At 35.6% G+C, this 14,978-nt stretch overlaps 1 protein-coding gene across 3 annotated transcripts in view; it reads right to left on the reverse strand.

Annotated features, from left to right (window-relative positions):
- ADGRV1 (adhesion G protein-coupled receptor V1) overlaps positions 1–14,978 on the reverse strand; it is a 751,592-nt gene that overhangs the window by 592,284 nt on the left and 144,330 nt on the right. For all 3 annotated transcript variants that reach the window (XM_072606175.1, XM_072606174.1, XM_072606176.1), the window contains exons 34-39: positions 14,413–14,622; positions 9,389–9,519; positions 6,929–7,028; positions 5,398–5,577; positions 3,593–3,756; positions 1,736–1,829 (exon numbers count right to left, since the gene is read on the reverse strand). In XM_072606175.1, the coding sequence (XP_072462276.1) occupies positions 1,736–1,829; positions 3,593–3,756; positions 5,398–5,577; positions 6,929–7,028; positions 9,389–9,519; positions 14,413–14,622 (879 nt within the window). The remainder of the gene's footprint in view (positions 1–1,735; positions 1,830–3,592; positions 3,757–5,397; positions 5,578–6,928; positions 7,029–9,388; positions 9,520–14,412; positions 14,623–14,978) is intronic.

Here is a 14,978-nt window from a genome sequence, read left to right on the forward strand (position 1 = left end):
CCCATACATGCATTCATAAATGCATAGAAATGAAAGTGTTGGGAAAATTTGGCTATCCAGAACAATTCATTCCCCAAAGGTTTGTAATTGCTAAGACTTTATTGTAATTTATATCAATGACAGTTAAGGGGGAGAGGGACAAGGAGAGAGAATGAGAGTGATTCAGGACATATGGTATGGTAAAAAGGACTGTGGACTTGAACTCACAAAATCTAGTTGCAAATACTGGTGGCAGCAATATACATGTGACCAGGGCCATATCACTTAACTTCTCTAGGTCTCAGTTTTCTTATCTGCTAAATGGAGAGAGCAATACTTGTCTGCACTACCTTCTAAGATTGCTAGGGAGAAAGTACTTTGTGAACATTAAAATGTTTTATAAATGTGATTAACTTTGAGATACTAATTATCTGATTACTCCCTATTCTTAAGTCCTCAAGTACTTAAAGAGTTTAAACTTTAAGAATTTCCTTAAACTTCCCAGAGACTCCATAGCAGACCGACATAAGAAATAATATTCTCTGGGTTGCAACTTCAGTGACCATTACATTATTATCTTTTTGGAAAAACAGGATCAAATCCAGGGACAGATTAAGCCCCTAAGTTGGAGATCCCCGATCCTTGGTGTAAGTATGAAATCCAAGAAAAATAGCTACTAGATAAAATTAGCAATAATAATTCAGAATTAAATTTGATACAAATAATTGAATGGAATGGGATCCTTTGAACGAGAGGTAATACCTTTCCTTCGGTAAAAGAAATATTAAATTTTTATGACCATTAACCTACAATCAACTGGAAATTTATTTACAAATACATATTAAAGCTTTCCAGAAATTGTCCCTCAGATCTAGAATGAATCATTCTCTTTTCTAGGTGCTTATTTTGCCAACCTCTGTACCCTGTTTCTTTCTCTCTCTCTGCTATATCAGCCCTATCCTCTCTTTGCCCATCAAGTCTTCCAGCCAAGGATCCAAGAGTAGATATAACTGGGGGCTCCTGCTGGGTGCTGTCTACTTTTACACTTAATGTTTTTAGTAGTCACTCTCTTCCTAACCCTACTATCCCTTCAGAAGAGTTGAACTTCAAAGAGTTCTTGTTAAGCAGGCTGACTACAGTTGCATGTCCTTGAAGTTTCCAAAAATTTAGCAGGAATTGGTCCTATATTTTGTTGTATGTGTTATATATTCTAAACAGAGCTTAGTTTTTATAAATGTGTATAAAGATTTACCTTTCAGTCTGTAATGAATTAACTGAATGATTTCTAAAGGCATGCAAAGGAAAGATAAGGGAGAAAAGTTAAAAAAGAAAAAGAAGCAGAGATTACAATAAGATTATTATTTAACAAAAAAAAACAGGAAATTATGATCATTTGCTATTTAAGAGCTAAAAAGAAAATGAACTAAATTTAAACTAGTAATAGGACATCAACTGCTATATACAAATTAAAGCACTGATTATTGTTTGAGAAAACAATTTACACTATTAGACATGTAAATATGAAAATTACACATAAAATAATTATGATAGATCAAAAACATCAAAAAATTTAAATGTTTACTATATTACCCATTATTGAAAAATCATGAAATTAAAGAAAAATCTAAAATACTGAAGCCTAAACTAATTATTTTTGTTTATTCTTGATATTACAAGAAACATTAGAGTAAAATTATTGACCAACACAAAATTAATTAATTTACATAATGCTAATTGAAGAGTAAGAAAATTATACCTAGTCTAGGAGGGAACGAAGTCTGAGGAGCCATGACAAGTTCAACTGCTGTTAAATTGACCAGAAAGTATTCTTCCAGTTCGGGTATGTCATCCTGAAAAAGCATGCACATTAGTCCTCTCATTATCCTCTCAAAGTAGCTTCACCTGTCATAGGATGTTTTATAAATTGCCTGGTTGATGTTAATATTAAAGTGGTCTTAAGGGAAATCTAAAGTTACAAGCATGAGATGGAAAAGACATTTGCTTTATTCTTATGTCCAAAAGTGTTCATAGTCATGATAGTTGATAGATGCCAATCAGGACAAATAGGTATTATCAAAACTTTCTCTAAGAGAGAATGTTCATAAAAAGTTTTAATGGGGATGAAAGACTGGAAAATTAAATCACTCTAAATACCTACTATGAACCACTACCATACTAAATATCCACTGTGTAATTCTGATGGAAACAAGCTTAGTTCCACATACAAAGGAAACAGGTCCAATTAAAATCAGGCAAGTGAACTAAAAAGTAAAAATATACTTCTCCTTTTGGTTAGTTTTTACTCAATTTAATTCAATCATTTATTCTACTATTGGTACAACACAGTGCTAGGCTGGGCAAACAAATATGAAAATGATACGGAAATTGATACGGAAAAGGCTAAGAATTTGAATAATCTCTACCTCTTGCCAATTCTATGGACAAAGATAAGTTGCATAGTGGAGAATAACAAAAGTAGTTCCTTCATCTCACCTACTAATTGTTTTTTAATCACAAGACTTTGAGGTTCTAATCAGTAATGTGGAAAGCAAAAAAGAGGTAGAGACAATTCAGAGGAACAGCATAACGAAAGTAAATGTAATGTTCCAAAAAATGAGCCTTTGGAAGCAAAGGAAGAAGCCCAGACAAAACTGAAGAAATGATTAGGACAGAGAGACTTGTCAGACAATCTATAAACCTTCTAAAATACCATTTCATATGCAGAAAATGAACATCAAAATGTTAGATCTTATGGTTATCAAATATATGATAACAGCACCATATTAAGTTAAAATGATAACAAAAGAATTATCAGCAGCTCCAGGTATTTGATACTTTTCATTTGTCTATAATTTTGTAACCTGAATATTCTCAAATATAATATCAGTGACATGTCATTTAAATTTTATAAAGCATTCTATAGATAAGTCATTTGACTACTGTAATATTTGATTTGATAACATAATCATGATTTGTTAAATATAATGCTAAAACAGTCTATGATAACAAAAAGAAAATTTTCAGGCTACTTTTTCTCCCCACAAATGACAGATTATGACTTCCCAGGGTTAGAGTTCCCTTTGCACATGCAGAGAATAAGAACCTAGCTTAACAGGCTCCACCATGCAACGTGGATCAAGCACTATACTTCTTTAACAAGCTTCTAACAATATTCTCTCTACCCTGATCATACACACTTTCCTCTAATCTCTAAAGTTTTCTAATGAATTTGTGGTACATAAAATAGAGTTCCTCAGGTTCCAAATTGGCTACATCTTTTTAAAAGTCACTGCCCACTTCCTGTGGAAGAGTTTAGCAATCAAACTAAAAATGAACTAAACAAAGAAACTTAATCAGTAACAAATTTAACAAGGTCAGCACTGCTTTACTACAGGTTTGAAAACTTGCATGAGAGCAAAGAACAACCTAAAAAAATATGGAAAAAGAAAGCATGGGAGAATAGGAAAGTTAGATGTATATACAATTATAATCTTCTAAAAAAAAAAAAACACCTGGCCAGATATCTCTTGGCAATAATACAGGTAGAATATTCCATCAACTTCTGCATTCTGTGTTGCTTATTGAAATATAACATTTTAGTAAAGAATTTTACCTCTAAGATAGTAATATTGATAGCAGCTGATGTCTCTCCTTCTTTTAATATCAGGGAACCAACTACTGATATAAAATCAACTCCAGGTTTTGCTAAATTTCCATCTGTCTGATTCTTTAGACTAAGCATGCCCGGAACTGTAGCATAGGTGACATTAATAATGCCTAGTTGTATTGGTGGAGAAAACAAATTTTTATTATTTAAGATTTTAAATTATTATCATATGATCATATTTTGAAATAGTAGGCAGACACCTATATGCTTTCCACTTGAGCTCTAATTTGGTCAAATTCTATATGTTTTAAGTATATATAAATACCAGTGTTAGTGTAACATCAAGAATAAGGCTGCAACTTAGTCCTGCCTCTGACACACACTGGCTGGATGACCCTGGGCACAAATTACTTAACTTCAGTCCACTAAGCAACCCTCTAAGACTATAAGTTACAAAACAGATGAAAGAAGGAATTTCTTCTCCAGAAGTTCTGATACCAATGAAATCACAGGGTTAGACCAAACAGATAAACAAACAAAAAACCTAACACAAGTACTTGTACGTAGGCAGAAGGCATTTAACTGAACTTATTCATAGGATCATCACTTTAGAGTTGGAAAGGATTTCAGAAGACGTTGATCCCACACTCTCTTGGTTCTTTCTGCCTTCCTAACATCTCTTTCTTCCTTTTCACTGGCTCTTCTTTCCTCTCACCCTCTCCCCTCAAGGCTGTCTCCTTAGCTCCCTTCATTCATCGGTTTTTACATCCCCTTTCTTGGTGATCTCATGCATTCCTCCAGTGCATATTACTAAAATCTCATGCACTCCTCCAGGGCATATTACTAAAATCTTCCTCCCCGATCTCTTTCTTGAATTCCTAATCATCCTCTCCAAATGCCTAAATGAAATCTCCAGCAGGATGCTCTATGAAATGACTCATCTCCCCTCCATGCTCCAGACTTCCCTCCCTTCCTAATCTATCTTTCTTTCCTTGTATCTTCAAATACATAGAATTGATTATTTTGCCATTCCCTGCGTATAACTCCTCTACAAGAAAGTATTCTTATAACTTCAAGTGCCACTTCCAAATATTTCTTTCTTGATCCTCAACAGATGAAAATGATTTCTCACTCACTGGATCTTCAGTCCTGGTTTGTGATTTCATTGCTGTTAGGGAATTCCATGTACCAGTTTGTTTAGCCATTGCCCAACTGATGGACACCTATTTTATTGCTAATTCTCTGCTATCACAAATATGCTACTATAAATACTTCTATATTCTCTTGGTGAGGAAACTCCTTCTGCCAGTTAAAAAAAAAAAAGACAATTGCTCAGCTTGGGGCTGTGTGATATTGGGCTAGATCCACAGCATCTTTTCAAATGGATAAAATCTTGAGTGGGAGAAGAAAGTAATTGAATGTCTTTAAAAAGTAATTCTACTTATTTTAAAAGTGACTACAGCCAGTATGTGATAGAAACAGAACTTGAACTCAGGACCTCCTGACTCTAAAATTGCCTTTCTCTACACTACAATCAGCTATGATCACACCTAATCTTTCCAAACTTTCTATTCTTCTCCTGCAGTTGGTTCATTTTAGTTTTTATTGTTACACTTACCTATGTACATATCTTATCATCTCCATGATATTGTAAATTCCTTAAGGGTAGATACCATGTCTTATTTACCTTTCCTAGGCCTGAGATTTTCACTTAATACATTCACATTTCACTTAATAAACATTCAAATGAATGCTGAATTAAATATTATAAGCAGGTCAAGAAATCTCATTCTTTTTGAGGTAACACAAACCTAGGGATCCAAATTCTCTGTTGATGAAAAGCTGTATGGTTACATTTGCTTCCTGAACCAGAACAAATCTTGAGGAAGGAGCAAAATTCAAAACCCCATGTGGTTCATCACTCGCCTCCACTGTCAGTACAGCTTCATATCCCTGGCTGTCAATTATGGCCACTCCAGTTGAAGAAACCCCTGGAAAAGCCAACAAATCACATAAGAAGTTTTGCTAACACTCTACCTCAGTTCCTAAATTCCTGACATCTCTTCCAGTCTGTGCTCCTTAAGTTACTAAAAATTATCAAAAAAGAAAAAAGAAAAGAATAATATTTTGTATTTTCTACTCTTCTACATGCAACATTCTACATCTGCACACTGAGAATTTTATGGACTAGTCCATGGAAGCTCTCTTATTTTAATTCCCTATTAGTTAAACATTAATTGATTCATTAGTTGCAATGCTAGTATAGGCTATACAACAGAACTCAAGCACAAAACAGAGGCAATCAAGTTAAGTTACATATGGAAGTCTGATGAATACTAAAAAGCAAGGTTTCCACAAGACGTTGTCGTTTCAAGGTGGTGTGAGATAATGAGCACTCCCAACCACAAAGTTTTTGATAAAGGAGGCCAGGCTCAAAACCAGCCCAAACTGACTAGGGTCAGTGACCCAGACAAAGCTTTCCTTCATTGTGCCTACTTAATGAGTCCATCGCATATTATCTGACACACACGGGGGTGGTTACAGCTTCCCCTTTTGAGCAAGGGATGCATGATGAGGGACAGGGAATACATGGGAACATATCAAGGGGCAACACAGGATTTATGGTTCAAGGAGACTGTTACCAGAAGGGGTCCGGACCTATCTGAGCTCTGCAGAGTCTGTAATGGACTAATAGTATAAAGCTTGTTCCACTTCTGTATCAGTGCACTTCTCTCATAGTAGGGAATGTGCCCACTTCTTGCAGGAACCATAATAAAAGATTCTTCTTTCACTCCAGACTTTAGTTTTGTTATCAGGAACAGGTGTGAGCCTTACTCTAGATGGAGACAGAGCTCGGGAAGTGCCCCTATTTATAACAGAAACAACTTCATAAAGAATTTTATGAACTAATTAGTAGGAATGGGACTGCTTCACTTTCAGAGAAACCATTAATACTAAGCTTTTGTGGATTTGGGATTGGCAAATATTCTGGATTTTTTGTACCAAAAAGTTCCACGCCTCCTTCTAATCTGTAAAAATAGAAAGTTTAAAAGAGTAACCTAGGAGGAGCTATATGATACAGTGGATGGAACTCTGGCCCTGGAGTCAGGAAGACCTGAGTTCATATCCAGCCTCAGATACTTACCAGCTGTGTGACCCTGGGCAAGTAACTTAACTTCCACTACTTCATAAACAAATAATAAAAAAATAAAAGAATAACCTCAACATGACGATGATGACATTTGTTTTTTTATAGATAAGGATAACAGCCATTGTCATTTCTCTCTTTCATAAGATAGTACTAAATTACAGAAATCATCACTTTATTGGAGTCGAGGTTACCTTGTGTTCTGACGTCGTACAAAATCACCTGGTACTCTTCCTTTTCCTCAGGAATATCATCATCCAATAAATGCACCAAAAACGTTTGATTTAGGGATCCCTATTCCATACAAAGAGATGATTGATACATTCTCATTATCATCATTGAAAATTGACCCCATACCCAGTATGCAGAAAACCTCCTCAGTGCTAAATTCTGGAAATACAAGGACATAATACCTGCCCCTTCTTGGAGGTAAAAATCTGATTGGGAACATGCAAGATGTGAAGCTGCAATGCTGTTCTGGCCTGAGAACTTCTGCCCTGGGGCTACTATTGTTCTAATCAGTGATTACCTCAGCCACCCCTTATATCTAGGACAAACCCTAATCATGCTTCATTTTACCCAGTGGCCATCTTCTCACTAGTGGCCTTGCCACTACGTTCAAGTACTCTCTATGGTACCCCTGCCTTATGTCTGCCTCCAAAGGATCTCCCTTAAGGATCCAGCTCTAGATCCCTGATCAAATCAACTCTGTCACAGTTTCTGGAAGAAGTGTGTTAATCTACTCCACAAATCATCCCTGTGATTTCCTTTATCTGAAAAAATAAGTTTTTGTTGAGGTCTTCTTTTTCTTAAATGATCATAGTTATCCCAAGTATTCCTCCTAATCCCCCTCACTGAGAGCCATCCAATGTAACAAATATTATTTTTAGAGAGGAAAAAAATATCAACACAATTTAATTGACACATTGAAAAGTCTGAAAACATGTGCAACGTGTAACACCTGTGGACTTCTCACTACCATGAACAGGTAGGTTGGAGGTGTTCTCTCATATCTCTTCATTATAGTTCTGCTTGATCTTTAGAATTTTGTTACATCTACTTTTTATTTTTCGGTGCATAGTTGTTCTTTCCCTTTGCATTGTGACAACAGTGTACATTATTCACTTGGCATTGCTTACTGCACTCTGCATCAGTACATGCAGCTCTCTCCATGCTTCTCTGAATTTACTACACACATCTTTTCTCACAATGCAGTAGCATTCCATTACACTCATGCATCATCCCCCAATCAATGGGCATCTAGTTGGCTTCCAATTCTGAGATCACAAAAAAATGCGATGTAAATATTTTGGTGTATTATAAGGGGACTTTCCTCTTGTCTATGGCTTTCTCGTCAATACAAGCCAAGTAATAGAATCTCTGGGTCAAAGAGTATGGAAATTTTTAGCAGCTTTATTTGAATAATTACAAACTGCTCTCCAGAATGGTTGTACCACTGCACAGTTCTACCAACAATGTATTGGCATGTCTATCATTACACAATCCTCCAACACCGACTACTGCCATTTTTTGTCATTTTCACAAAAACTGGAGGGTTGTTTTAATTTATCCTCCATGTCCACCATCCTCCTTTATGTATTATCTTTCACGATAAGAACAGAATCTCCTTAAAAGCAGGCCCTAGCTTTGCTTTCCTATTTGTATTCTCAGGCCTTAGCAAAGCAAATAGCAAGCAAATGCTTTTCCATTCATTAATTTTCAAAGATGAATAACAGTACAAAAATATATTCTAAGTGTCATATGAAAGACAAAGATATAAGCGTTAGAAGAGTTCAGAGAGTGATAATGATTGAGGGCTGAGACGATAACAGGAAGAACCAGAGAAAATATAAGTCTTGAGGGAGGTCTAGAAAGAAAGGCAGCATTTAGATAAGTGGTGAAGAAAAAGAAGAACAAGAGCAAAACCCTCCAGAATGAAAGTAAGTGTGGCATCAGCATACAGCATGGACTAGAGTAGGGGAGAGGGACACCAGTGTTCAGGGATATGGAATAAGGGCCTGGGTCCAAATGGAAAGAAAGGGACGCATCTAAGAATTACTGGTAAAGAAGAATAAACACGATAATTATTGAGGGTGAGAGTGGAAGAGACATAAGAACTGAGTCTCAGTTACAATACATAATACTTTTATTCCAAATTTAATGCTTTCTTGTGTTTGGATGCCTTTATTTTAAAAGATCTTAAAAGACCAAGAGGACTTGTACATAGTTATGAACTGGTCAAAAATGACACTAGATGTCACACTGCCATTTTACCAATTACATATTTCCGTGGAAATAATTACCATAACCCTTTCAAGTTCAGAGACTTTAAGAATAAAAGCAAAAACTCATCTTGCAGCTCCAAAATAATTTATTATGTTATGGTCACGATAACATATTATGCTATTATGGGGAGCTATTCCCATAATACAGGGGAGCTGTCCAGCTTATGTGATTTCAAGGCCAGACTATGCATCTTAAGATCTGCTATGTCACATGACCCACTTAAAGGAGCTCTAGAAGTCCAGTCTCAAAAGAGTATCAGAAATGCAATCTTCAGATTCCCTTCCCTTTATTCTTACCATACATATTTGGAGGGAGGAAAGAAACCCATGATTTTCCTAAATATTCATGTCAATTTTATATGAAGTTACCTCAGGAAAAAAGATTTCTCCACTAAAGTTAGAAAAGTTATGCTCAAGAAGCTGACCAATAATTTTCCAGTTAACAGTAACATTTCCTCGACCAGGGGGTGTCCTTATGACATGGAATTCCAAATTTTCTCCTAAAAATGACAAGAGCAGAATTATGTTTCCTCAATGGAAAATCACCTTCATATTTATAGTCCACATATTCAAAACATCTAGGCATGCATTACTGAGATTCTATCATTCTCCTGAACATCATACAAACATTTTGTCATAATTTGCTAAGCTTAAAAAATGCTAATTTTACTCAGTAACAAAAATTGTCTCCCTGAATTCGTGATATTTCTAGTTATTTTGACTTCAGGAATAATAATACTTTAAAGCTATAAAGAACATGTCCATATACACATCAATGCATTTAACCTGTACATTAAGATTCCAAATGCTAAAATGCTATTTATAACACTAAGCCAACTCTTTTTACTCATCACAAATTCCTCACATTGAAATGCAATAATATTTTACACAACGCATATATGAAAAGGCTTACAAATTCCTGAAAGATGCATCTCTTTGGAATTTAAATCATATAATCGCATTATTTGCATTTTAAACGTAAAAGAAATGTTTAACACCCTCAGGAAAACTATGATACAAATGACCAATTTATTTATATGTTTTTGGGTTTTGCAGTACTATAAATAACATATTCAAACTGAGCAAAAGCAAGCTTCCAGAGATCAAAGAGAGTTCTTCTAAGGAACAGCACTTCTTGGGAACAGTTCTATGGCACCATGAAAATATCTGTTTCATAAACGTTAAATGAGGATGACATTAATCATATGCTAATGAATAATTGTGTTTAAAATGAAATTTCAATTTTAAGGTATGAAAAACTTCTAAGTGATTACTGTCTAATGAAGGAGCTATATAGAGTCTCATTTAACTTTAAGAGAATACAAAACTATAAATATTAGATATATGTGTATATATGTACCTGTTAACATAAGGACATTATCAGTTTTTTATTCACATGAATTTTATTCACAACGAATGCTACTGTTCAACTGCCTTATGATGAACAGTATTAACAATCCAATGGTTTTTCAAGGTGGTCAAATTGGAATCGTATTTCTATTATCAGGAAATAAAATAAACACTTACTGTCTACTTTATGCTGGGCACTGTGCTAAGCACTGCAAATACAAAAAGAGTCGAAGACTTCCTGCCTTCAAGGAGCTCACTATCTAATGGAATAGAGAACACGCAAACCAACTGTACAACATAATTATGTATGGGATAAAAGGGAAATAATTAAAAGAGGAAAAGACAGCAGAATTAACAGGTGTTTAGAAAGGCTTCCTGTAGAAGGTGGGATTCTAACTGGAACCTGAAGGAAGTTTGGGAATCCAGGAGGCAGAGATGAGCAGAAAGAGAATGACAGAAAATGCCCAAAGAAAAAGCTGAGAGTTATCTTTTTTTTAATTTCAATTACGGAGAAATAAATGAAATAAAAATGCATCATCAAAAGTAATTATGAGCAATGGAGAGCAGAACAAGGCAAAAACATGAAGAAGTTTCATAATGACTACATATAGCAACTGGAATTTATTTATTCAATTCAACCAATATTGAGTACATATGGGTAATGCACGGCGCTTAGAACTAAGATATATAAGCCATGTTCCTGCTCTTGAAGAGCTTATAATTTCTCAGGGAGAGTTTAAAAAGAATGTAAATATCCATGTAATAAATCAGTACACATTTATTAACTGTCTTCTATATGCTAGGTACTAGGCTAAGCACTTTAATCCCCATAACAACCCTATTATCTAAACTGGGGCAACAGGTTAATGATTTGCCCAAGGTCACACAGCTGCATCTGAATCCAGGTCTTCCAAGTCTGGAAATTTATCACTGCACCATGTAAACTCTGTAGCAGTTAAAAGAATACACTTTACATCCATTATCTCACTTGACCCTTTCAACAACCCTGTAAGATATTACACATTGTATTGTGCTTATTTTACATATAAAGAAACAAAGGCTGAAGAAGATTTGCCCAGGGTCACATGGATGGTAAATATGAGAGGTAAGATGTGAACCCAGGTCTTCCTTGTGGACACTAAGCAATCTATCCAGTTATGGCTGAATGGAGGTTGTGGAGGAAAAAATGACATCCACAGATATCAAACAACACTTGAAAAAGCTGGAAAAAAATCTAAAGAAAAAGGCAGAGAGATGACTTCTCTTTTCTAATGAAAGGGACAGTTTTCCTACAAGATATTCTATTTTCTGAGACCATAAAATCTCCCCTAAGAAAAATCTGCAGGTTTATGAAATAAACTATCAGACATACAGATAATCAGTATTATCTGTTTGTTCCAAATATCAAAATAAAAGTGTCAAAAGGAAAAGAAAAGAACTAGCATTACGATACTTCTCAGAAAAAAAAATGATAGATCTAAATGGACCAGAGGGAGACTTTCAATTTAAATATATATGTTCTTCATCTCCCACCCCATCCCAGTTGTTTCTCCTTTATAATAAAATGAAAATGATACATTAATATTTTAGGAACAATTATAGGTATATAAATCATTTGAAAAGAAAGTGTTCATGTGAACAGTAAAAAAGTTAAGGTTGTTCCCAGTCTTGAAGTAATGAAAGTGAGTTTAAGGAATCACTTTTCAAATGTCAGGGGAATTGTGCTAGTGTGCAAATCTTTGCCTGAAGTTGATTCATGCTGTCTCTAAGAGAAGTGAAAATTTAAAATCCATTGAACATGACATGATGATTATGATCCTGCAGAGGCCAGTGACTAGGTTGAATTCCTAATTCTGATTTATAATGAAGCCCATTCGTTATATATTGTTTAAAATTATACTAAAATTCATTCTATCATATTTCTAAATTTTATATGCTAAGTTTGAAAGACAGTAATATTCACCACTGCGCATCATGTCGATTGCTTTTGTACAAAATGCAGAAATAAGATTCAACATGATTCAATACCATGTTATACAATAAAACAATTCCTTCCCATGAATCAAAAATTCAAGCTGAGGCTGAATGTGCACTGTATCTAATCATACAAATGAAGACCAATGTGAAGAACAGACGCAACGCTATCAATGTGAGTGGAACATGACTCCAGTCTCCACCCAGTCTGATCTGCAATGATCTCAGTAGAATCACCATGAATACATTCCTGCCTCTAAAGAGTTTTACACTTTTGTGCTCGTGAACTCACATTAGGTACATTTCTCTATGCACTACTATACATGGTAAATTGAATTATATGTGTATAATGTTGAATATGACATTATATATTTAGAAAGCAGAAGAGTACAGCAGTATTTAAAGCGTAGACAAGAATGTATGAAAATAAAGTAATAAAGCATAGCCATATCAAGACTTTATATTTAGAAATTATACAAAATTTTGGGAGAACTAAGTTGAATTACATTAGATATGTTTATATTACTATGTCATTCTTCATACACTTTTAGGACAGGTCAGAATACTGAAAAGTAAACCTAGAGTCAACATCTTTGATTCCTATTCATTTAAACATGTTAAGCTCTTTGCATTGACTGTTTGATGCCATGGTATGAGAGGCAGCTAGGGTGCTGGACCCAGAGTTAGGTAAACGTGAGTTCTAATGCAGCCTTAGCCATGTGTAACAATATATAATGTAGGTATCCTGTGGCTTATGGATGTCAAAGTGGTAAAGAGCAGAGCAAAAGAGGTGCCACCATAACTCAGTGCCAACAAGTCAGCGTCACCAAAGTGAGGAGACCCCCCCAGCTTCTGTTTCTTCCCATCTCCTAAGAGATCTCTCCCAAACCCATAATCATAATCATACCACATTGATGGAAGAAGGATCCATGCCAGAGGAAATAGATTCTTAAAATTTTAAAGTGACTGGTGAATTAATAGGAAAGAACTACATATAAGAGGCAGTACTATTTATGGACTGAATAAAGCCGTATTCTGCTTAGGAAAAACACCAAAAATATACACTGTCTACATGAATATGCAAGATGAACTTGGCACATTTTGCCTACGCACAAAGAGCTGATTCTTAAATCATTGCCTGATCCTATAAAAAAAAAATAAAGTGTAGTTTCTGATGCAAGCTGATTTAATTTGGAGTATGCTTTTTCTATTTCAGCTTCTGCCGTGTATGTTTGATGCATGCGTGGAACAGCAAGCAAATGGGACTTTTTTTGTTTTCTTTTTGCAGTTCAGTTTCCCAGGTTCAGGCTAACCTGTGAGCAGCTGAAGGCGCAATCTCCTTTGAATCCTGACAGTTCACAGCTGTGCTGAGTCATGTAGGTTTTGTGCCTGCTCACTCTGAGGCAATCAGGAGCCGAGCCTTTGTTACAGATACTGGGAGGTTGGTATTTTATGTTGGGGGTCCCTTGTGAGAAGGATCTTGTGATCACCTGGTTGAAACTCAGAGTGGTCACATGTTCAGACCCCCGCCTGCTCTCTCAATTCAGTTGTATGTAAAGCGTACAGCAATATTACCGTGATTCAGGCAGTAGAGCCCTGGATGCTGGTCTGTATTTCTCTGCTTATATTTTCTCTGTTTGTTGAACATAATTTAAAAAGATTACTAAACCCTTAAACGGCTATCTTTCCTAGTAAAGCAGATCTAATAACCTGTGCTAACAGCCATCCTGAGTATGCTAGTATGGTTGCTGTTACAAAATGAGGTAATGAGCTTTGAAGTTGCTTGTCTGAATTATGAACACGGGAATGTGAGGTAACTAATGCCCCCAAGAAATACACTAGATAGGCACCATTTACTCTGCAAACTGAAATTGTCATATGCCTCCAAATGGAAATCCACGTATCAGAAGCCAAGTATTCCAATGATCCAAATAAGCTGTGTTCACAGCTGATGTTAAGCTTGCCAGAACCACAAAATGAACAAACACCACAAGCTTTCATAGACTGTATGAATGAGTAATGTCCATGGAGAAAGAAAATAAATATAGTAAACAGAAAAAAGAACTTACCTTCATGACCAATAACAGACCTGGAGCCTGTATGAAAGCTAACAGTTCCTGCAACATGGTCATTGGCCAAAATGTTCACTGTAACAGTGTCAGAACTGGGCAAAATACGACCCCCACCTTCAACATTAACCAAACTGACTATAATGTTTTCATCGTCCTCAGGCTCAGAATCATCTAAAATGGTCAAAATCACAGTCTTTTTGGTTTCACCTAAAGCAACGAAATGAACAAGAACAATATAATCACTGATTTTTTAGACCAACTCCAACTCATTATTTTCATAATTACTAAGGGAGGGTCAGCTCAGCTGGACCAGTACTCATTCTTGACGTAATTTTCCTTAGGCACAGATCTATGTCATTATCATAATCAAGAAACCCCAGTGTCTTTCTGTTGCCAGTAGGATAAAATAAGAAGGCAGGGATTGCTTTTGCCTTTATATTCCCAGTACTTAGCACAGTGCCTGGCACACAGTAAGCATTTAATAAGTTTGTTAAGTTGTCAGCTTGACTACATGGCTCTTAAAAACTTTCACGGTTCTTCCCTTCAGTTTGTATTATCCTCCT

This window comes from Notamacropus eugenii, chromosome 4 (assembly GCF_028372415.1).
Source record: "Notamacropus eugenii isolate mMacEug1 chromosome 4, mMacEug1.pri_v2, whole genome shotgun sequence".
NCBI classification, from domain to species: domain Eukaryota; kingdom Metazoa; phylum Chordata; class Mammalia; order Diprotodontia; family Macropodidae; genus Notamacropus; species Notamacropus eugenii.